General features: G+C 36.7%; 1 protein-coding gene across 10 annotated transcripts in view; it reads right to left on the bottom strand.

The window, feature by feature from the left end:
- The window catches only part of Agbl3 (AGBL carboxypeptidase 3), an 89,684-nt gene that overhangs the window by 26,962 nt on the left and 37,429 nt on the right, over positions 1 to 25,293 (bottom strand). For 5 of the 10 annotated variants that reach the window (XM_063250527.1, XM_063250529.1, XM_063250530.1 and 2 more), the window contains 6 exons: positions 23,892 to 24,018; positions 21,566 to 21,666; positions 21,240 to 21,352; positions 15,780 to 15,846; positions 13,068 to 13,148; positions 6,120 to 6,177 (listed from right to left, as the gene is read on the bottom strand). In XM_063250527.1, coding sequence (XP_063106597.1) covers positions 6,120 to 6,177; positions 13,068 to 13,148; positions 15,780 to 15,846; positions 21,240 to 21,352; positions 21,566 to 21,666; positions 23,892 to 24,018 — 547 coding nt within the window. Of the gene's footprint in view, positions 1 to 6,119; positions 6,178 to 13,067; positions 13,149 to 15,773; positions 15,847 to 21,239; positions 21,353 to 21,487; positions 24,019 to 25,293 lie in introns of those variants that run through there. The other 5 variants (XR_010048059.1, XM_063250531.1, XR_010048060.1 and 2 more) reach the window with 5 other exon arrangements.

The following is a 25,293-nucleotide window of genomic DNA, read 5'->3' as shown; positions in this document are numbered from 1 at the left end:
TCTTTCTTCTCATACTTCCAAAAAAAGCACTGTCCTGAACTGTCTCCTTTTGTCTGCAATTTCATTCTTTGACTCTGTGAGAGAATGGCGCAGTCTACACAGTATTGGTGTTGTAAGCAACAATATTAAAGCTTCTGATCTACACACTTGGAAGTATCTTGCCATTTATTTAAATCTTTTCTGTGTTTTGGCAACTGAAAAATTCTGAGATGTCCTAAATTTAATTATAAGGGCTATAAAAACCAACAAAAAGACCATGTCACCTTTCTAAATGCATGCTGAAATTGTAACTTAAATTTTATTCCAGCCAGCCATCAGGGCTGTGCTATGCTTGTATACAAACATTTTGGAATGTTATTCTCTGCCAATCTGGAAGCAACAATTACTTCTCCTTAGGAACTTCCCTCCTACCCCAAAGGTTTTCCTGTTTCATATTATTCCACTTTTATGAATTGCCAAATGTAGGTATTATGTAAACAACTAATGTCTTCCTTCTCCAAACTTTAGAAGAAATATAGGTAGAAAGAAGAAGAGGAAAATTGTAATTTAAAAATCATACTTTAAAGTAAATTACAGTTTTAAGACACAGAATTAAATTTAAAATTACGGTTGTTATTTTTTCTTTTCAGACTACTAAGTCCTAAATTCTTAAGTCTTGGAGTAAACCAAAGACAAAAACCAAAAGCTAAAAACAACAAAAATAGATTGAATTTCTGCTTTTTCTCCTGTGAATGAAGTCTTTCACCTGTGAATGGGTCATTCCATTCCCTCACAATGAATGGGCTCTCCTAGCTTTCACTTATAAACTGAGCCACAGCCTTACTTCCTTTAGATTCACAAACTCCACAGATTTCCAGCATCAAACCACATAAATATACCCAGCCTCAGACCATAATGTGCTCCTGTGTTGAGGGCCTGTGTTTTATCTGTTTTTATATTTTTAACTTTACATTTTTATTAGTACATATTTGTCCTGCATATTGATAACATCATCATAGGGAACTGATACCTGTATATAATGTTTTACTTCTTTTTTCTCCTGTTTCTCTTTTCTATCCAACCGTTCTTTCCCTTTTAATTTACAAAAGGTTTCTGTTTTTCCTTCTGTTCTCTTTTTTCCCTTTTCCCTCCCCGTCTTGTTCCTCTTCCCACCTGAACATGGTCTTCCTATTTCCCAATATCTATTCCCTATTACAGTCCTCATTTGCCCTTTGGGTTTCTCACAAGAGAAACAACGTGATATTTGAATCTGTGTGTCTTATTTCACTTAAAATTATGGTCTCAAGGTGCATCATTTTCCAACAAATTACTCAAGTTTACCTTTCTTTTATAGTTTGTGTCTAGATGTTCCCCAAAAAGCCTCATGGGCCATAGGTGAGGCTTTTCAGAGGAGACTGGATTGAGGGTGTGTGTCACTGGGATTGATTCATGGTGCAGTTGTGAGAATTAAGGGTGCTGGCACTAAGAATGCATCATTGCTAAATTAGTCCACTGATAGGTTTGGGCCGTCCTAACCTGGGTAGCCTAGACAGAATATAAAAGGGGCAGAAAGAAGCTATTATTGCTGCTAGTGGTTTGCTACTTTTTGCCTGCCATAAACTGTTTCTCCCCTGCTTTGCCCCTCTACCATGCCTCCCTGCCCGGAGCCAGCTGATTATGGACTGAAACCACTACAAACTGTGAGCCAAAATAAACCTTTCCTCCTTCAACTTTGGGTGGTTTTGTCTCAGCAATGAAAAAACTAATCAAGACACTTTCTTTGTGGCAGAGTAGTACTCCATGTATGTAAGTATCATGTTTTCTTTATCCATTCACTTGTTAATGGGCATTTGGGCTGTTTCCAAAATTTAGCTATTACCAGTTGTGCTGCTAGAAGCATGGATATGCATATACCACTGCGGTATGATGTTTTAACTCTTTTGGGAAAATACCTAGCACAGTAACAGCTGGGTCAAATAGAACCTCTGGTTTTAGTGTTTTGAGGAAACTCCGTATCGGTTTCGGTAGCGATTGTACCAGTTTACACTCACAACAACAGTGGAGAAGGATTTTTCTCGATAGCCTCACTAGCATTTGTTGTTGGTTGATTTCTTGTTGTTAGCCATTCTTTCTGGAGATAGTCTCAGTGTTTTCTTCACATCTGCCAAATGACCAGTGATGCTGTCTGATTTTTTCGTATATTAATTTGCTGTTTGTACTTCTCATTTTTTTTTTTTTTGGTCTTTGAGGCAGGGTCTCTCCATGCAGTACAGGGTAGCTTTGAGCTCACTTTGTAGCCTACGCTGGTCTTGAACTCGCAACAATCCTCCTGCCTCAGCCTCCTGAATGCTGGGACTACAGGCGTGAGCCACCACGCCTGGTGACTGCTGTTTGTACTTCTTCATCTGAGAAATGTCTGTTAATTTCAAATTCCCATTTTGGACTGGATCTTTAAGCTTGAGAGAAAGGTCTGTTGTTTGTTTTTGCTGTTGCTTAGTTACTTATATTCTAAACATTAGTCTTTTAAGGAGTGACTAGTGAATTTTTTCCCTATTCTGTGGGTTGACTCTTCAATCTGTTGGTGATTTTCTTTACTGTGCAAAAGCTTTTAAATTTCACATGACCCAAATTGTTGAGTCTTTGTAATATTTTCTGTGCACCTGGTTTTTTTTTTTTTTTTTCATAAAGTCTTTGGTTATACCCAGGTCTCCCAGAGCTTTACCAATTCTATCTTCCAGCAAATTTAGTGTTTCTGTTTTAATATTTAGATCTTTGATTCATTTCACTCAGGCAGCATGGCTGTTCACATACTGACTACCCTAAGAACCACTTAGACAGGTGTCATTGCAGCCATCAATTTTTTTTTTTTTTTGGTACCACGGATTGAATTCATGACCTTGTGCTTGCCAGGCAGGCGCTTATGCTGCTGAGCTTAATTTCTAGTTTTGAATATATTTGATAAAATTGTTGTTTTATATTTCCTGTTATCTTAGATAACTGAAGCAGTAAGTGGTTAACCTCTTTCTGTCCTATCCATGTTCCTTTATTTATTCCTCTTGTCTAATTGTCTTATTTATTTCTCTTGTCTATTGCTCTGGTTATGTTTCCAGAACTGTATGGAATAGGAACACTGATAGTAGACATGCTTGTCCTGTTTGAATCTGTTTTATGAAATCTAGATTTTTTCTATGCTGGACCTTCATAATTTCCTGTCTTTCCTAAGATCCTTTATTATTATTATTAATCTGTATCTATTCTAGACTCACTAGTCATCTCCTTCATTATGGTCATCATCTTTTTACCTACCTCTGTTTTGTTCTGATCTGTTTGTTACTTCTGCTGCTACCATTTTATAAAATTCAGCCGGGTGGTGTTTAATTTCCTTCACCTCAATGCCCCTTTGATTTGCCTTGGGTGAGTTGCTGGTTATGGGTTGCATCTTGCTTATGTGTTTTCTCACTTTCTGTTTTTTTTGGTTTATTTGTTTCCCACATTGAGACTTGTAAATTGCTTATGGTAGGTAGTGTTATTATAGTACTGATACCTCTTTAGGAAGTAACCACTTCAGACATGTCTTCTAGGTGTTGATGATTTTTAGCTTCTGAGTCTGTCCCAGGATTCTGCCTCTTCAATTTATTATGGATGAAAGATTGTTGCCTGTTTGGCCTAGTGCCCAGCTCTGTGGTACTAGACGATAGTATTATTTATGACTCCAGATAGTCTAGTTATTAGCATACAAGGAAGATTAATTGATCATAGCAACTATGTTACCTCAGCTAACGTAGTACAATCAGTAATAACAATAGCCTCAAGCACAGACTGAAAAATGAGACAGTGTACTTCTTTAATTCTTCTTAATAAAACTATCTACACTTCCTACTGACATGTCCTGAAAGTTCTTTTTCTGCAAAGATAGTTAGCAAAACACAAGAACTTATCCCAGAGCCTGGCTATCCTTTGCTCAGGATCTGTAATGATTCAATAAACGCTTTTATTTCAGAGATCACTTGTTAAGAGTTTTGGTTTAACAGTTTAACTGTTTTTGTAGTTTTTGGTGTACAGTCACTTGCTACATTTTCCTAAGTAAATATTCTTTTCAATGCTTTTGTAAATGAGACTTTCTTAATTTAATTTTCAGAATATTCATTCCTAATGTTGATTGCTTTTAAACTATTTATTAAGATGTAATTTACTTACCATATAATTCCCTTATTACTTTTTTGTTGAGACAGGCTGTTACTATATAGTCCAACCTGGCCATGTACTTGCTATGTAGCCCAACCTGACCTCAAACTTTTTATCTTCCTGCCTCAGCCTCTAAAGGCTGAGATTACATCATGTATCCAATATCTGGCAATTTTTAAAAACAGTCCACAATAGGATGTTGGAGTGGGATAAATACTTTTCTACTGAGATAATCACATGTCATTTTTCTTCTTTATTCTGTCAAATACAGATTACATTGTTAAATTTAAAATTGTGCATTACTGGGAAAATTATATATATATATATATTTTGTATCGACGATTGAACTTATGACCTCGCACTTGCCAGGCAGGCACTTATGCCACTGAGCTAAATCCTCAGCCCTGGGTTATATTATTTACAATCTAATTTTTACATTGCTGGATTAGGTTGGCTTGTATTTTGGTTTGTTCTTTCATCTTAGTTACTTACTCTTTTATCTTTTTTTTTTTTTTTTTTTTTTTTTTTTTTTTGAGACAGACTCTCCATGTAGTCTAGGATAGCCTCAAACTCATTATTTGCCCAGGCTGGCCTGGAACTCTCAGCGATACTCCTACCTTAGCCTCCCAAGTGCTGGGATTGCACATGTGCACCACTGTGCCCGAGTTGATCTTTTATATTAACAGATAGAGACTTTTCAAGAAAAGTGCTATTTAATTGGTTCCTGGAATGTTAACAGTCACATTTTCTGAAAAACCCTTGGATCATTCCTATTTGACATAGTTAGACACCACCAGAATGACATAAGACAAACTTCTGGACATCAAAAGCATGACTTCTGTTTTCTTCTGAGGTAGTTAAACACTTGAAAAAAATTTTTTTTTGGCTTAAAAAACAGTAATTCTTCATTTGGGCCCAAAGATGTCTAGTAAGTAACTAACAACAGAACAAAGCTTGGCCTTCATTTGCTACCTTAAAACTTAGGTCAGATCCTATCAGCTCTGCATAAAGGTATGGTAATCATGGGGGATGCTGTCTGAAATACACATTAATTGGTCCTTAAACTGTTTCATTCCCCTTTACAACAGCACCAAGGGAGGGATTCACAGGGACATGCACCTACCAGTGAGTTTTCTTAGAATGTTCCAGTTAGAGGTCCTGGGCCTATGGTTACCCTGGATTCCAGCAGGGCATCCACAAAACAGTGGGTTTACACACAGGTATTTGTATACTTTTAATCAGGCTATCTCAAATGCTTGTTGGAAGTGTGTGTGGCATGAATTTTAATGAACTAACACATATACACATAGCATTAAATCATTATTTTAGATGAACTTTAAGTATTACTTAAAATGGTTTTAAAAGGACCTCATTTAGGGCTGGTGATATAGCTTAGTGTCACAGTGCCTGCCTGGCAAGCCCAAGGTCCTGAGTTCAATTCCCAGTGCCAAAATAAATAAATAAATATTTTTAAAAGACCTCAATTAAAGATGATAGAAAAAAACATATAAAAACTAGAGATGCTAGGGAGTCGGCTAAAGAGTCACATCAGACTGAGCAGTTTGCAAGAGAATCTGCTGGATGGTCTATAATTTCTCTCCTCAGATCATCTTCTATGCAGTGAAAGAAATAAGGTGATTTTTAAAGCACTAAATCTCTACACTCTCTTTGGGGAAGAGCTTGGTTACATCTCTCGACCATGTGAACCTCTTCGCCACCATCTGCTCCCCGGTAAACCTGCACTCGCTCCTGGTGTTGTACCTATAACACAGTGCTTGTTTACTGGCTTTTCTTCCCTGCTTAACAGAAGAGCTCCTGTAGAGAAGAAATGGTGTAATATGCTTTTCAACATCCTTAGCACAGCACGCAGTGGCAACCTTCAAGTTGAGGCACAAGAACAGCGTTGCCCAGTAAATGAATCAATTGTTTACCAAAAGTGGGGAGCAGAACATTACCTTTTGCATTGGAATTCGATTCTTTGTGTGTCTGCAGTAAATGTTCTCTATCATAAACCTGATGGAACAGAAAATCAGAAGGTAAAAATTCTGTATTCTAAATATAGACACAAAATTTCCTACATAATTTATGGTATGAGGGAAATGTATAATAGATATTGTGAAATAAGAAGAAAATGTTCAAATGGAAAGGGGAACTGGGTGGGGGAAGGAGAAAGGAAGGAAGAGAAAAGAAAAAGGAGATTAGAAAGAAAACACGGAAACAAAGTTTTTGTAAATAAGGAGAGGAGGTGGGGTTAAAGGGAGGAGAGATGATAGAGAAAAAAAGAATCAAGATGCACCAATAGGTACAAATTCTCTGTGATGAATTTTCTTATGTATATCTAAAAGGTATCAATAAAATTAAATTTAAAAATAAGTAAAAATGATAATGGAAAAAAGAGTATATTTCTTATATAATTTATAGTATGATGGCATTTCAACAAACATTTCTCATTTTATTTTTATAGGTTTTGTTTGATTGGGTTTTTGAGACCAGGTCTCAGTATGTGGCCTAGGTTGGGTTTGAACTCATTATGTAGGTTAGACTTGCCTCACACTCCCAGTGATTCTCCTGCTTCAGCCTTCTTAGTGCTGGAATTACAGGCTTATTTGTTTAAGTTTAAGCTATCTATCTAGAAGCATCTTTTTAAACAATGTATAAATAAACAACAACAATAAAATGAAACAAAACAGTGATGAGACAGTGGGAAATCTACAATAGTTACTATACTGCATGCTAGTGCCCTCTAAATAGTTGCGTAGACTACTGGCTTTAGGCTGGCTCCCAGGCACGGGTGTAGCTGCTCTCCTGGTTCTTCCTGGTCCATGCTCTGGCTGGCTCACAGGTAAGGGCATCGCTTCTGTCTTGGTTCTCCACTTTCCCCATGCTGGATGACTCACAGGCTGGAGCTTAGCTTCTTGGTTCTCCCTGGTCCACAGAGCGACTGGCTCACTGGCAGAGGCTTAGCTGCTTTCTTGGTTCTCCCGTCTGTGCTCTGGCTGGGTATAGGCTGGAGCAATTGCTTCCATTCCGGGTTTTTCCCATTCTGCACGCTGATTGGCTCATAAATAGGGGCCTAGCCGCCTTTCTGTTTCTTCCTGGTCCATGCATCGTATTGATTCCTGGGTCTGGTGATTGAACCCAGAGCCTTGTGCATGCTAGACAAACACCTTGCCATTGAATTATATCCCAGACTTTTTAAAGTAAGTTTACTAATGGCCCAAAAAAACCTCATAAATCTGAAACTTCATTATCTTTTACTTTTTCCTGCATGAGTGAATGTATACACACACACACACACACACACACACACACACAGATGTATATTACAATTTCTAGTGAGAGTTTAAAAATGTCCCATTTTACATAGATTTTATATATATATATATATATATATATATATATATATATATATATATTAGAGAAAGAGGAGAGAAAGAGAGATACGCTTATAAGCTCACTTAAATTTGAAGAATAAAGATATAGGACAAGTATAAAAAGTGAAAATGTACAAATTTTTATGAAAATCTAGAAACAGGTTGTAAAGTTGTGCTTATATGCAAAAGGTGACAAGTGCTTTCTTGATGCTTGTAAAGAAGCCAGTGAGGAAGAGTGTGAACATGCAGTCTTGCTTTTGAGTTGAGGATTTGCCAGTGACCCAGCTGCAGTGAGAGAAACACACGCTGGAATTGTGACTGCTGGTCTTGAGTGGTCCACAGATTATTTTGTGACCCTGAACACATTTCAAATGATTTCAGACTTTTACAAATCTCTATATATGGGAATGATTTAAGTAATTTTCCTTAAGATTCTGAGGAAAGAAAAAGGAATTAAAAGTACTAAGTATTTTCTTTTGCCAACATGAAACACTATCAGCTTGATAAAAGTAGACCATGAAAGGGAGCTAAAGTCAAGCACAGTGATGGGTGCCTATAGTTCCAGCGACTTAGGAGCCAGAAATGGGAGGGCTGCTTGAGCCTAAGATTTAAAACCAGTCTGGGCAACATAGTAAGATCTCTGATACAAAAGAAAGCCAAAAATAATTCCAAAAAGCCCCACAAAAATTTATGAAATCAAGTTTAATGCTAAAGTCCACTTATTTGCAGTTATTGTTGATTGGTTGCATAAACAAAACAAAACAAAAATATGACACAATTGTTATGAAAATAGGGGGGAAAAGGTGAAAATGAAAACCTAGTTATTGAAGAGGGAAAGAGAAATAGTGTAGAGAAAAATTACTCAAAGAGATAGTGATATTATGTAATCATCAGGATTTGTTAATTGGTAAAAATTAGGCTGAAGAAAATCTTTATGGAGCTGGATATGGTAGTGCACACCTGTAATTCTGTCAGTATGGGAGGCTGAGGCAGGAGGGCTACAAGCTGGAACAGAGCCTGGGCTACTTAAGGACTTAACAAGACCCTGTCTCAAAATAAAATTAAAAAATAAAATGTACTTGTAATAAGATCTGACTTGAACTCTTGGTATAATTTTTAGACCTCATCTTTTAAGTAAATTAATGCTATGAGCCATTATTCCAAAAATGTATCACCAGGCTAGGAAGCCTAGGAGCATAATCTACAGTTTCTAACCATAATAATATACTATTGGTTTTTTGCTGACAATCTTAAAAATCAGCGGTTGAGTGTGTATTGGTAGGAAATAAAATTAAGATACTTTAACAATGAGTTATACAAGTTATTATATTTAGGCATGTGTTGATGTCTTACAAGCACACAAGATATGGTAAATTCAAGATGGATGTAAGCAGTCCTCCACCATTTACCTCAGTTAAGGTGAGATTGTTCATACACTGTCTATGGTAATTAGAAAAGAAATTTCAGGCAGTGATTAAGAACTCTTAATAGCTTATGGGCATGTGGTATGAATTTTTCTAAAAGCTTTTGGCTAAAAAAATTATTTTCCATTTAGAAATATTCAAAATTAAATATAGATTCTGATTTCATAACAAGTTTTAAATCACCAAGCAAAAGAGAATCAAACAGCCATTCATCATTTATTACATTAAATATACAGTGGATAAATGAAAAAAACCCACATGGGTGTGTTGAGAGCCAAATAAATATACTCTTGCAATGTAAACATATGAAAAAAATCCCCAAACAGAACTTCCTTTATTAGGTCCTGCAAATGACAACACAGTAAGAAATGTTAGAAGATTCCTTTATCAGAAAAAGGAATTAAAAATATTATTTATATAACATTCTTGAAATATAATTCTAAACTGTAGAACAGATTTATGGTTGCCAGAGGAAAAAAATCTGTGGAAGAAGGGGTAGTGTCAGGGGAACCTGTGGTGATGAGACCATGCTGTCTTGGGTGTGGCTAGAGTTTCAGTGTAGTGTGATCAGTTATATAAGATGGCATGGGTGTGTACAGACATGTGCACATGTGAGTGAATGCTGGCGTGCTCTGTGCACCGTATCAATACAATTCCACGGAGTTGATGTAGTGTTGTATTCAGGGCAGGTACCAACTCTGGGTGAGCAGGAAGGGGTGAAGGTGTATGGGTCCTCTTGGATTTTTTTTTAAAAAACAACATCTTATAAACGCATAATTTTTTCCAAAATAAAATGAAAAGTTAAAAAGAATAGAGAAAGATAATTTTAAAAGTTTGTGTGGAATTATGTAACTATTTAGTTATTTAGTTTAAAAGTTGGCAGCCAGAGAACTGGGTCTAGTGGCACATGCCTATAAATTCAGCACTCAGGAAGCTAGGCAGGAGGATTATCATGAGTTTGAGGTCAGCCTGAAGTACATAGGGAGACCTTGTCTCAGCAAAGCAAAACAAAACAAAAAAAAAAAAAAAAAAAAGAAAAAGAAAAAGAAAAAGTAGACAGTTTGAGGCAGCCTAAAATAAAACAGCACACATGAGTTAAGAGCTAATTCAAGCATCAAGTTAAGTTCAGAAATGTAAAAGAAAACATAAGAGAAAAAATATGAAAGGTTAAGATAAAAATAGAGGGCTAAAGACCTTCCCTCCAAGAAGGAGATCTGATGTAAAAGTATGCTCAATTAGCTGACCCTGATTTCCAGACAGGAAATTTAGAACTATGGAGTAACTGGTTTCCAGCTAAGTAGTTGATTGTTTTTCAAACTCTCCACAGCTTCCTGTCCTCTGCTTATCTATGTAAGACCACAGCAAAGAAAAACACATCAGAAATTCCACTTACAAAATCCCCAGTGGTGGATATCCATCAAGAGCCTTTCCTTTTTATTCTTATTCTTTTCAGGGAACACTCTCCTAACTTCCTCCGTTTGTGCAAAATTTCATTCTTGGACTTCGTGAAACAGAGCTTGGATTTATACAAAATTAATTGCTTTGTTAGATTTTGCTAATTTAATCTTTATTCTGCAGATGAAGGTGCATTTGGTGCACAAAGAATGAACGTGTCACAGCTCGTTGCAACTTTCCCTCTGGTGCACAGTCACCATTACTAACACAGGAAATAGTTCTAAAAAAAGCATGCTTATTTGTTCGAATGTTTGTATATGAATCTCATCTTCTAGGTGAGCAAAGAATTTAGTTCTCGATCTTCAGGTTTTCTTCCAGTAACAAATGCTTAAGGATTGACTGGGGCTGGATCCGAGGATGGATCGTTTGGATCCTGCTGACACGTGGTATCACTTTAACTGCACCTCCTCTGTGTTTGTAGACAATATAACGAACTCCGGGTACTGGCTTTCCTCCCCTGACCTCTTCAAAGTCTCATAATTGGCACTGCTTGTGTAGTGACTGGCTGGGTTATTTTAGTGAAATTCGTCTGACCTCTGCGATGCTAACCCTGACACTGTCCTCTGGAGAGCGAATTTGAGTGTTCCCATATTCACCCTAGGGGCTTCAGGGGTTTCAGCAGGACTCTGCGTGAGACATGAAAATGTTAAAACTCCACTAATTTCTGAGTCATTGCCTTCAACATGACCCTGGAGCATATCTTGCTCTTCAGACTATTCCACTCTAAGTTGGTCTCCTTTGTAGTCAGAGCTTACAAAGGAATGTATTTATTACAGGACACATAATTTATAGGATTATTTTATAATATTTACCCAAAGAGTCAAATGCAGTAGAGCGCAAATGATTTGTCACACTCTGGAGACCCAAAGAATCCAGCTGAGGGCCTGAATCTCATGGCAATGTCCTCCATGAGTCTAGTAGAGGCCTAGAGCCCATGACAATGCCTCCTGCAAGTCTTTATCAAAGATCTGCCCTGGAAAGGCCCAAACATCAGTGGTAGAAGCTAGAATGGGGTGAGGGATCTTTGTCAGAAGGCTACGGAGCTGCACTGGAGCCACGAAGCAGCAGCATTGAAGGTGAGGAACAGAGCTCTCCTGAAAAAAGTGGGAGGCCCCCTTAGCACCAGCTAGGACTCGAGCTCCTCCGATCACAAGAATAGCTGAGTTGGTATCAGGAAAGTCAGCGTGACAAGCTTCTCCAGGAGAATTAACAGCACACCATCTTCCCCTCCAGTTCTTTATGCTTCTGGCAGCAATCCTTGGGTGGGCCTTCCACACCAGAGCCACGCTGACTCAGTTCAGTTGGGTGTTACAAATCGACCATTAGTTAATCCACCACACAGTTCTGGAGGCCAGTGCCAGAATGTGCTCTGAACCCAGGAATGCTCCTCACATCTCTCTCTTTCCTCAGTTCTCTTGTAGAGTAGCCTGTATGCAGTCTAGTCATTATCTCCAATGAATTTACCAATTCCCTCCCAGTTGCCTTTTACCATACTTGCAGCATTTGAGAATGCCCTTTAGCTTAAACTTTTCCATGTTCTGTTGTAAAGGAAGTCAGTTCTTTTGGGATGATATTAGGAAGCTGTCTCTTTTAGGGCTTGGTTCTCTCTCAAGACAAAATTTCTAAACCTTGGGTCCAGAGCCAGATGGAGCCAAAAATGCACTCCTCTGAGCGATACAGTGCTTTGGGAGTCTAGCTGTAGGGGAGGGGAGCACAATAGGCTTAGGTCTTCCCCACCTTCCTCTTCCAGTGTGCACCCACCACTTTGCAAAGCCAGGCAACAGACACCAGGGCCGAGTAATTTCAGTGGTGTGGCACCCAACGCAGAAGTTCCATCCACGGATGGAATCTGGGTAGCAGAGAGAAACTTCCACCCCCGGAACTTAGCTTCAGGTACCGGTAGTTGGAAGAGACTATGAAATACTGATATTCTGCTGCTGGGGAGTCAGCCCTCTGGCGGCTATGGTAGCTCAGGCCCTATTTTTCTCCACTACTCAGGTCAGAAATGAAATTTGTGTCCCACTGAATTGGGAGGTAGGGAGAGAAATGTAGTCTGAATCCAGTACCATAAGGTCCTGTTCTTTTTAATGGACCTGATTAGATTTGCTTGAATGGATTTTTTTACTTGCATAAAGATCTCTTTTCTTCTTTCCTTTCTTCCTTACTTTCTACCTTCCTTTGCAAACTTCCTCAAATATTTTTAGAAATGGTAAGAAGAAATGAAATTTAAATATGGCACCTTAAATAAGATCTGCTTTTCATCTGTCAGAGATCTCTTGTGTTTCTATAAACAGTAAATAATATAAACAAAATTTTAATTCTTAACTTTTCCTGGAAAAAAGTAGAATGTAAAGGAAAATTTCTTGTCATTCTTCTCTTTGTTGTTGTTTGTTTGTTTTCAAGGTGTTGAGGATTGAACCTACAGCCTTCACACTGAGCTATGTCCCTAGCCTTTTTTATATCTATTTTTTTTTTTATTTTGAGACAGTATCTTGCTAAGCACTAAGTTGCCCAGCCTTGGCTTGAACTTGTTATTCTTCTGTCTCAGTTTCCCAGAAACACACACTACTGTGCCAGGCAACTTGCCTTTCTTTTGTATTTATTATTTTTCCCCCCAAAACTCTTAATAACCAGGTTAATAAAGATTTACCTCTGCTTTGACATTTTGATGTTTTTCTATTGTGGAATTCCTCTCTTTCTTGGTTTTCAGATATTTTTTCTTGGTTTTTATCTAGTTAAAAGAATCACATTTAAAATTAATATTTAATTAGCACATAAAAGATAACATGTAAATAAAAAAAAAACCTATCTTGAGACTCCTAATTCTTACATGATGGAGAAGTATTGGTGCTTTTCATCCCAGTAAGTGCAAATAAATATGCAAATGAAGCTCTAAAAGGAACATAATTGGGGCATAAGCAAGAAACATTTCCCCATCTCCAGCATAGGTAATGTTTCAAATATTTACCTAATAGTTGTTATGGTGCATGCCTGTAATCCCAGTGCTTGGGAAACTGAGGCAAGAAGATTGCAAGTTGAAGGCAGTTAGTGAGATCATCTCTCAAAATTTAAAAAAGGGGAATAGAAGTATATCTCAGTGGGAAGGTTCTGGGTTCAGTCCTCAGCACTACACACACACACACACACACACACACACACACACACACACACACACACCAGATTTTTTTGAGGGGGCTCAGTGACTGCCATATGCTCTTCATTGTTTATTTTTTCTTTTGAGTGATGACATTCATTATAATTTGTTATCTGTTCCATCATAATATATTAGATGTGTGATCATTTGCTTTGTTATTTTTCAAGTTCTGGATCAAGAGGAGATGTGTCTATAACTGATGTGGGTCATGATGTGGACTTTAAGGCTGATGCTATGATCAGACTAGACTTGGAGTGTCTTGGAGATTCATGAGTACTAGTATATTTTGTACTTGAGTAGGAAGTGAGTGTTTGTAACCTAGGAAGTGAATCCTGAAATATTAGGTTGTTGTTTCCAGTTTTCACTTCCTTGTGGTAGGATCTTATATCCACAGTCTTTGCCAGATAGCTTTGTAGGATCTCCTACTCTAGATGGAATATATTTCCCTATTTTACGGATGTGGGACTTGGCTCTGTGACTTACTTGGGTTAATGGCATGTGAATGTGATAAAAAATATAATTGCAAGGAGGAGATATAGCTTCAAATGGGCTTATATTCCTTTGTTTTCCCACTTACATTCTGGGCTTTTTAACAACTGAATTTTCCCTTGAGTAATGTCTGGTTCAAGGAAAGGAGAAACATGTGGCACATAACTCAGCTGGAAGCTCAAAGCCAGGACCAATTTGACGCTACCTAATTCCAGAAAAGCCAGTTTGAAGACTCACGTGTGAGAAAATACAAGCGTATAGGCCCCTGAAGTTTTGAAGCTGTTATACAGCGAAGGGTAGCTAACACACCGCGGAGCTGCTTGTCTTGCTCCCTTAGTCCCTGAGTTGTCTGTCGTCTCTTCATTTTGGTGACTACATCCACAACTGCAATGGGCCCCTGAATTTATCCCCCCTCCTGCTTCAAGGTCCTCCTTAAGCATTTACCACCATCTCACATATCATACGGTTTACTTGTTCTCTGTTTATTGTTTCTCCCAGCCACAGTTTGAGAGCCAAAGGTAAAGACTTTGCTTCATTTCATCCACTGTTCTGCCCCAACGCTGACGTCTGACACATAGTTGGAGCTCTGTATGTAGTTGGATGATATATGCCTAAGTGAATACTGTACCGTCAGGTGATGTAAGCTAGGTTCCACCTCTGCACTAGCAAGAGGTATGGCTCTGGAAGTCATTTACACATCTCTCTAGATGCTAGCTATTCTTATCTGTAACACACTTTAAAAACCCTCTAAAGTTAAAATTTTTCATGATTTAAATATATGTACATAAAAAGAAAAAGTAATCATTACTATATATTAATTATGCAACTGTAAGCTTTTATTGGCTGATTGTTAAACACAATAAAAAGAATAGCTGCTTCTGAGGATTTAGCTCAGCGGCACAAGTACCTGCCTAGCAAGAGTGAGGGCATGAGTTCAATCCCTGGTGCAAAAAAGAATACCTGCTTAATATATAAGTATCATACCACAGTGATATATATACAGCCATGTGTATAGCAGCACAATTTGTAATAGACAAATCTTGGAAACAACTCAAATGCCCATCAACTGTGGAATTCATTAAAAAATGTAGTATTTTTATATAGTGGGGTATTACTCAGCTTTAAAGAAGAATAAATGAGGCATTTATAGGTCAATGGATGTAACTTGAGACCATACTCATAAGTTAAATAAATCAGACTTGCATGTATAAACACTGTACTGTCTTCCTCGTGTAAAAAACTGAAAGAGTAAATAAGATCCAAAATATACAATAGATATTATGAAAAGGAAAGGCAAAGAAACTGCTTAAAAGATAAAAACAACTGGAATAGGGGAAAGGAGAAAAAATAGAAAAGATTATATATATATATATATATATATATATACACATATGTATACGAGATAGATAACTATACTAACTCTGTTAGTTCATTAAAAAGAACAGTTTGTGCTTTGTTTGATTGCTTGACCATTTTTTCATGCCTGTATCTTATATTCTGAATATCTATTTTGAAGATAACAATACAGAGTATATTAATTAGTATTAATCTCCTATTATTTTGTTGTCAAATTCAGTATTAATGATTTTATTCTTTTTTCATTTTAAAATTAAAAAAAATGAAACTGTCCTTAACATAAAGCTGATGCATTGTAATAAATATCAAAATACTTCTTCCCCCCAAACATATCCATATCGTAAGAAAAAAATTTAATTATACCTGAGAAGTCACCTTGAGAAGGTAAGTCTGAGAGTCATTGGATTCCGAACTGTCAGAACCTCGGCTACTACAAAACAAAACAAACAGAATGTTTTGGTGCCATTTTAAAATTTCACCTGTTGCCAGGTGAGGAAATCCAAGCACATCTGTAGTACCAGCTACTTAGGAGGCTGAGGCAGGAGCATCATTTGAAGCTAGCCTGGACAACATAAAGAGACCTTTGTCTAACAACAACAGCATCAGCAACGACAGCAACAAAATTAAACTGTTGTTTTACTTTGATGCGTTATTTAAATGGTTAACCATTATGATTATAAGGAGAATATTTACAAAGGTATTTTCGGTGTTTGGTCCAGGTGGCTTAAAAACAGAATTTTTTTGTTGTTGTTATTGTTAAACATGTGACTCGGGATGTAGATCAGTCCTGGCTTCAACCCCTGGCACTGCAGATGGGTGGGTGAACTCACAGGGTAATGGAGAACCCAACAGCCCATGTCAAGAAAGACATTCTATCAGTCCATAATGACCCTCCAGTCAGAAGCTACAAGCCCAGTGGTCTCACCGGCAAATTCTGTCAAACAGTTAAGGAAGAAATAATACCAATTCTCAGCAATCTGTTCAGCAAAATAAAAACATACGGAACGTTTTCTAACTTTTTCTGTGGGGCTACCTACCATTACTCCAATACCCCCTCCAAAAAGACACTAGAAGAAAGAAACACCACAGACCAATATATCAAGTAGATAAAAATCCTTAATAGTATCATAGCAAATTAACTCCAACAATATTTAATAAGAATGACACAACCCAAGTGGGATTAATTCCAAAGGTACCACTGCTGCTCAATATTGAAAAATCAGTTAGTGCAATACATCACATTAATAAGCCAAAAGAAAAAATCTTATCAATAGATGCAGGGAAAAAATGTCCCCAAATCCAAAACCTACTCATGAGAAACCTCTCAGATAGCTAAATGTCACAAGCATGTTACAATAGAATAAGGGGGATGTGAGTAGATAAAACAACAGAAAGATGTCATCTTCTAAATATTTGATTTATTTACTACTATATTTATTTATTTACACAGACAGACAGAAGGTCTCAACCCCAGTTACTCACATGGATACGAGAATAAACCAAGTCCAAGTCACTCACTGAATAGTAGTTCAGGTCCAATTCAAGACAGACTGAGAGAATACACTAAGAATTTTTATAGATTTTATGTCTCTTGAGGCTTAAGTATACAGTTTACCAGCATAATTCAGTTGTTTGTTTTAAAAATGTTGTATTTAACAGTTTTATCTCTTTATATGTAGTTTTGTTCCTGTGGCTGTGACAGGTGAGCCGTGTATTCATGGGTGTAAATAACCAGCCTTTGAGGATGTTCTCTTGGAGTTCTTAAAAATCCCTTGTATTGGCTGTCAGTACACTGAGATGTTATTATGTACTTGATCTGACCAACACCATGTTTCTTACGCTAAAAGAAGGAAACTTCCTCACTTCAGTAAAAACATCTACCCAAACCTACAGCTACCTTGATACTTAATGATGAGAAACGGTTGCCTTCCTGCAAGGACTGAACAAGAACGGTCCCTCCCAGCAGTCCTATTCAGTATCAAACTGGAAGTTCTAGCTAATGCAGGAGGACAAGAAAAGCAAATAAAAAGTCACACTAATTAATATATGAGAAATAACAGTGTTTGTGTTGTATTATAGAAATAAGCAAATATGTACACACACTGTATATATACAAGTAGATTTTTATATAGAATAAGATGGTCACATACATTTTAAAAAATATTTTTTCTTTATTATTTGAATATTTCCCTGTTTGTTTCAGAAATTATATAGCTAGTTTATTATATTTACTGTAGTACCTAACTGAAAGTGAATTAGAAAATACTTCATAATTATGTAAGGTACCTCTTTTTTTTGTGTGTGTGTGTGGTACCGGGGATTGAACTCAGGACCATGCACTTACAAGGCAGGCACTTATGCCATTGAGCTAAATACCCGGCCCATAAAATATCTCTTAAAAGCTATTTTATCTTTCTTTTGTGAACTACTTCAGAATTTACTTAATTATGAAATTTGGCTTATTCTTTCATCAGCAAATATCATATTATTTAAGCCGGGAGTAGTGGCACACACCTGTAATCCCAGCACTCAGGAGGCTGGAGGATTATTGCAAGTTTGAAACCAACCTGGGCTACAAAGGGAGCTCAAGGCCTGCCTGAACTCCACGGTGAGACCTGTCTCAAAAAGACAAAAAAATACTATATTCTTTGTAGGGAAATATTTGCCTTTACAAGTCAAATGCATCATTGCTTTTAAATTTTAAAAAATGTTCATTTACTTATTTTGAAGCACATTTTGTTTCCAGCAGCTATAAAATGAATTTAAATTTTATTTGGATAACTTCTCATCTGCAATCACAATTGAGCTTTAATGGATTTTATTTTATTTTACTTTGCTTCTTAAATTGAGGTATAAAGTGTCTTTTAGGTAAATACATTATCTTTTTGGTGCCGTGGATTGAACGCAGGACCTTCACACTCTAGTCCTCTTTCTGGTTTTGATTTTTATACAGGTGAAATCAGTGTTGAGAAAGAAAGCTGCAGATAACATCCTTTTGGATTTCAAATGTATTATAAAACTGCTGATATCAAAAAAAGTTGACTCTGGCAAAAAGATAAGACATGTGGACCAATGGGGAAAAATGCGGAGCCTCTTCACATTTACGATGAGCCGATGTCTGAGGGTATCAAGGACACACAGGGGTGAAAACACTACCTTCCAACAAACGGTATTGGAAAAGTGGGGAAAAGATGAAATTGAGACTTCATACTACAAAAAAATGAATGAAAATTTACTAATGTTGTAGTTAGATGTAAGATGCAAGGTTCCTAGAAGAAACACAGGAGAAAGCTTCATACACTGATCTTGGCAATGATTTTATGGATATGATACCAAAACAAGTAACAAAACAAAAAATAAATGGGGGGGGTCATCAAACACCAGCTTTCTGCATAGCAAAAGAAAAAATTGAGTGAAAAGGTAATATATGGAGTAGGAGAAAATCTGTACAAACCATATAGCTGTTAAGGGATTATTCTCTAAAATATTTAAGGACCTTAATCTCAGTAATCAAAATGCACCAAGGACCTAAATACACATTTCAGCGAGGAAGACACAGAAATAGCCAACAGGTGTGTGAAGATGTGTTCAACGTCACTAACCATAAGGAAATAAAAGTCAAAAGTACAAGGAGATATCACTTCACATCTTTAAGTACGGCTGTTATCAAACAAAACAAAAATCAAAAAATAAATATCAGTAAGGGTATAAAAAACTGGAAATCTTGCACACTGTTGGTAGGAACACAAAACAGTGCAGTTGCTATTGAAAACAGTATGGAGGTTCCTCAGAAAACTGTAAGTAGAACTATCATATGACTCCGCAGTTTCCACTTCTGATTATTTATCCAGAAGGACTGAAAGCCCGAAGAGATGCGAGCTTTCCCGTTTTAGTGGCACACTAATCACAATAGCCGTGATATGTTGGAGCTGTTGAATCTGAATACACGCGCAGGGCTGTGGCATGGCCTGGGCATGGCGGGACTGAGAACTACCAGATGCCCCAGGGAGCAAGATAGGCCACAGCTGCGGATACCTCAGGAGTTCTCCTAGGATAGTTCTCCTTAGTTAGCATCGTCTGTTGCTTAGAGGGGTCTTTGAACCCTTCTCAAGGTCCTGCTCAGGTTTCCTGCATTTCCCACTCAACCCTTTCCTTGTTTTGAATAAATATGGACTTCACAGAGACAGTCTGTCTCAGCTACCAGAGTTAGGGACGCTGTGGAGGATTTTGGTCCTCTTGGAGCAAAGATCAGACCACTGGACTCATTCATTTGGGCTTTGGGCCTTTGCCATGCACTTGTTTGGGAGACTGGGGATCTAGGCACAGACCACAACAATGACGTGGGAAAGAAATACAAATTTATCAATAAATGAATGGACATAGAAAATAATGGTACATAACACAATGAAATACCATTCAGCTTTTAAAAAAGAAAACATTTCAATCTCTAGCATAAACAAAGAAGATTCTTCAGTGTGTGACAAGATGGATAAACTGTGAAGACCTTATACTAAGTGGAATAAGCCAGTCGACTACAAAAACACCAAAAATGCATGATTCTACTGATGTAAGGAATCTGAAATAGTCCCAGTTATAGACTCAAAGAATGGATGATGGTCACCAGAGGCTGAGTTCCTGCTCATTAATGAATGCAAAAGTTCTGTTAAACAAGATGAATAAGTCCCAGAGCTCTCTTGTTCCACACTGTACCGGCGGTCAACAATAACACAATGTGTGCTTTAAAATTAAGATAATGGATATGCTTTTAGCACATTAAAGTTAAAAATAAAGCAAGAAGATTGCTGAAAGCCAAAAAAAGAAATTACTAAACATACTCTCATATTGGTAGTCACGCTCTTTGTTATTTACTCAAAGGAATTGAAAACACATTCGCTGTGAAACCTGCACATGGATGTTCATAGCAAGTTTATTCAGAATTGCTAAAATTTGGCCAAAATGTTCTTCATTAGATGAGCAGATAAACTATGATTTATTTGGATGATACAATATCCAGTTAAAATGCAGAGAGCTATTATGCCATGAAAATATGCAGAAGAAATTTAAATGCATATTGCTAACTGAAAGAAGAGAGTTTGGAAAGATTACATACTGTACAATTCCAACCAAATGACATTCCAAAGCAGGCCAAACTGGAGACAGGTTAAAAAGATCTGTGGCTACCAAGGGTTGGGGGAGGGAGGGATAGGTAGATTACTGAGTGAATCCATGCAATGAAAACATTCTGATGTGACACCAGAAAGTTTGATAAATGCCATTATAGATTTGTCCAAACCATAGAATGCCCACACCAAGAGTAAACCATGTAAACTAAGAACCTTGGGGGACAATGACATAGCAATATAAACTCAGCAATTGCAGCATGTGCTCTTATAGGAAATGTTACTAATGGTGTGGCTATGCTATGATAATGGTGGAAGATATCTGGGACATCTTCGTACTTTCTACACAGTTTTGTTGTGCTTTAAAGAATAAAATCTATGACAGAGTGAGAGAGAAACAGAAAGAGAAGGAGGGAGAGAGAGAGAAGAGAAGACAAAGGGAAGGAAAGGGTGTAAAACTACATGGTAAGTCTCTGACATAACGTGAATACTATGCAATGTACAAAGAAATGTTCATATTAAATTTAAAAATAAATCAAATGAAATACTAATGAGATTTGGCCAAAATAATGTGCTTGGAAGAAATTTCTTTCCACATAATGAGAATTTTCAGTGTAGAATTGACAATAATATCCTAATATTGTTATAAAGAACAGAGTAAAACAATACAACAAAGTGCATTACTTCAACAGTCTTGACCTACCTCGATTCTATATCCAGTGTAATTTCTCTTGGGCAAGAATCTGAGTCTTCAAAGACTTTTTCCATGTTCATACGTTTTTCCATTTCTTCTAATTCTTTCAGGCACTGATAATACTAGGGACAATTATAAACAATTATGTAATTACTTCCTAATTAAACTATCCAAATATTTATGGACATCTGGAATGATAGTTATTAAGAAATTAAATACCAAAAAGTCCCAGAACACCATTGGGATATCGAAGGGAAAGACAATGCTGGTTAACAGACTGGCTGTGTTATCTTAGGAAGTGGAAGCTGATGTTTCACCAGATGGGCTTGGCTCACCTTGCTCCGGTCAGGATCACAATAGTCCAAGAGTGAATCACAAAAATGGTATCCCATTGACTCCAGATCTTTTGTGTTGAAATGAGTGCCTCGTTTATTACCTAAAACATCAACAAGTTTATCCACCCCTGCGAATGAGTTAATCATTTTCCTTTGCAGGTAGGCCCAACTTGCAGAGGATATAAACAAGACATGGATATGATGCCATAGTCTATTTGAATTTTCTTTTCCTGGAGCACATCTTTTGACAGCTTATTACTTTTCCTTTTCTTCCACCACTTGAACTGAAGCTAACTTACCATGCATCAGTGTATGTTGCACAGAAAAAGAAAATTCAGTGAGACAGTTACAGAATGTTTGGTTACCAGTTACAAATGATTCTAATAATTTCTCTGAGAAAAGATGTTGACAAAATTTTTTTTATCATCACAACTAATGTATCAATTTCAAAATGGTTTAAAAATAAGTCAGAATGCTGGAGATTTAGCTCAGTGGCATAAGTGCCTGCCTGACAAGTGTGAGGTCGTGAGTTCAGTCCCCAGTATCAAAACAAAACAAAACAAAACAAAGAAGACCCACAAAAAAACAAAAAAACAAAAACCCCCAGAAATATCATATGTGGATTTCTAGCACTTTTCTTTGAGTTGGTACATCTTCTAACAATGTGCCACTATCTTAATACAGAAATCTCTAGCTGTATTACCCTGCTAGACATGACTAAGACTTCTTAGATGGGACTATAGAACATACCTCCAGTTTTAGTTGAGGGAACCAAGGGTTTTCGTCTAAATGTGACAAAAAATAAAGTAAAATAAAATAGAGAATAAAAGAAGAATGTAGAAACAATATTTTGGAAAGGGAGTAAGAAAACGAAGGGAAAGGAAGAGGTAAAAAAAAGAATTGATATACAATATGTACAGGTACAAATTCTTTATGATAAATGTGATCATTATGTATGTCAAAAGTATACCAATAAGATTAATTTTTTAAAAAGCCAGTCTAATTTTGCCTTATATTCAGTAAAACATTTCTATCATAATACTTTAAGTATGTGCATTTTTTCTTAAAATAATTAGGAACACAGCTGGGGATTTAGCTCAGTGGTTCAAATGCTTGCCTGGTAAGCATAAGGTTGTGAGTTCAATCTCTGGTACAAAAAACAAAACAAAACAAAATAACAGCAACAAACAACTGAGTGAACTCTCCTGGCTGGGGATGTAGCTCAGTGGCACAGTGCCTACCTGGCAAGTGTGAGGCCCCGAGTTTGATTTCTGGTACCAAAATAATAATAATAATAGTAATAATAATGATAACAACAACAGTAAGGAACTTTCATAAAAAATCTATAGGAATCCTTTTTTCTTTTAAAAATAACAAGCATTTGAAGATTAGTTTAGGAAAGAACCAATTAGAGTATTTTATGTACATATTAAAATATTACTTTCTAAACAAAGGAAAATAATGAAATAGAGATATCATGTAGTAAAAGTTTATTCATCCGTTTACAGAATGATTAAATAGCAGTATGCATTTAAATGAAAGGAATGCACTCTCTTCTAAATGATTTATACCTGTGGTGGTGAATCTATGGCATGTGTGCCGCAGGTAGCACACTGACCTGTCTCTGTTAGCACTTGAGCCAAGTTGACTGTATTGCCCCAGAGGCTGAGCATCAGATAACTGCACGTAGCGGTCATGAGCATGCTCAGAAAGGAGTAGCAGCACCAGGCAATAATGTGACTCATTTTTGCAGGGGCAGACTAATCAGTGCGCTACCAAGGCTATACATGTATTTGCTTGGACTGGCTGAGTTTAATACATTTGTTTTTATTAACACAAGATTTTGGCTCTGAATTTTCTTGTGAAAAATTGAATTTTAATATCTAAGATTTAGCAGAGTGATGTTCTAATTAAAACACTGAGTTTCTTATAATGTTGTGCTGTCCCCTGACATATTTTAATCTGTAGTATCATGTCTTATTTAGTTGTTTGTCAAGAATTTATGAAAACAAGAGCAAGGATATATAACATGCAAAATATATTATCCTGGTTGTGATTTTAGCAGGAGTCTTCACAAGGTAAGAAGTGCACTCAGATGCCTATTTTAGAGGAAGCAAAGGCTGTGTGGTGGAACATTGTCCTGTTGCACTCTTGCACTGGTGGTCAGCAAATTGCAGTGTTGGCCTTTGTCATAAATAAGTGGGTTTTGGGTTGCAGTTTGGGTACTCAGTCTCTAAAAAGTTTACTGTCATTGGTTTATACTATTAATTTCACATTATGTTTAATGCTATGAGATAGAAAAGTGAATGAGAACACCTGGCCTCACCCAGAGTAGATCCACAAAAGGTAGCTTCCATGGTAAAGCTGTTTCTGATTCCCATTTTCCACATCACCACCCTTCCTGTTCCTTCTTTGCTCTTCTGAACATTAAACTTGCAAGATGAAAAAGAAAACTGAAAAGAAGCAAATGAAAATGAGAGGCTTATCCTTTTTATGAAAAGGGTTTGAAAATAGAAGAGTAGCTGTATAAAATCTGTAATTCTCATGAAAGTTTAAAGAGCTACTCTTTATTTCCTGATCAATGGAAGTAACTCATTTAAAAATGATTTATTTCTGGAGAATATAGATTTTAATTTCTGCAATAAAATTTACTTCTTATCTTTATCTAGCTTGTATTCAAAATCAGCTGATTAACTCTTCATACTGTTGAGATAGGATCTTAAACCTTTTAAAAAGTTCTAGGAAGAGATTTTATACATGTTTCAGAATGTGGTTCAGTGATGCAGACTTCCAAAAAGAACAGAGATTCTTTATTTTTGTTTGAAAGATAGCCTGAAAGACTGTCTATAAAAAATCAGTGTCTAGAGATCTGAGGAAGTAATTTTATTTTTTAATTAACATAAAATTAACATGTGTTCAATTCTATGAATTTTAACACAGGTAGAGATTTGCAGAGCAAATCACTGCAGTCTGAATACTGAATAGTTTTATTGTCCATAAAAAACTCCTTCCTGCTATCTCTTTAGAGTCATGCCCTCCTGCCACCTTCACCCTGGCAACCAGTCAACTGCTATACTATGCTCTAGTATTTCAAGTATCACTATATAAATGGAATCAAGCAGTATTCAAATTTTTAAGACTTTGTTAGGATAAGACTTATTTAGAATGTTGCATGTATCAATATTCATTCCTTTATGCATAAATAATAGCAGCTTTATAATATTTTCAAAAAATTACAGCTCAAAATATTCTTTCATGAGTGAACACATCCACATCTTGCACAATATTTGATCATGGCTCACTAGAATATCACGGTTATGTAGAGCAGGAATGTTGTAGATCAACAGCCAGAGTTATCTCAGGCTGTCTTTAATAGCCATTTACTACTAGCCTCTGTATCTGACCTGACATTCCTGTGACTTCCACATAAAACTTTTAGAATTTATTGCTCAGCTTGAAACAACTCTAGCCTCTGATGACCAGAAGTGAAGAGTGTGATCACATCTGAACCCCACAAAATCATTTTTTCCCTTAAAGCAGAATTATTATTTTTACATTTGCTATTCATTTTTATCATTCATGGGTACTGAATTGTTAAATGTTTTTCCTATGTCTATTGATGGGACCATGAAGCTTTTCCTCTGTAGGCCCTTAAAATAGTAGATTACAGTGACTAATTTTCAAATATAAACTAGTCTTAGATTCTTGTCAGAGATCCAATCTGGTCA

The sequence above is a fragment of the Cavia porcellus genome, unplaced genomic scaffold (assembly GCF_034190915.1).
Source record: "Cavia porcellus strain 051 isolate PalLab524CR breed Dunkin Hartley unplaced genomic scaffold, mCavPor4.1 scaffold_6, whole genome shotgun sequence".
In the NCBI taxonomy this organism is placed as follows: Eukaryota; Metazoa; Chordata; class Mammalia; order Rodentia; family Caviidae; genus Cavia; species Cavia porcellus.
This window is presented reverse-complemented; position numbering and strand designations above follow the sequence as displayed.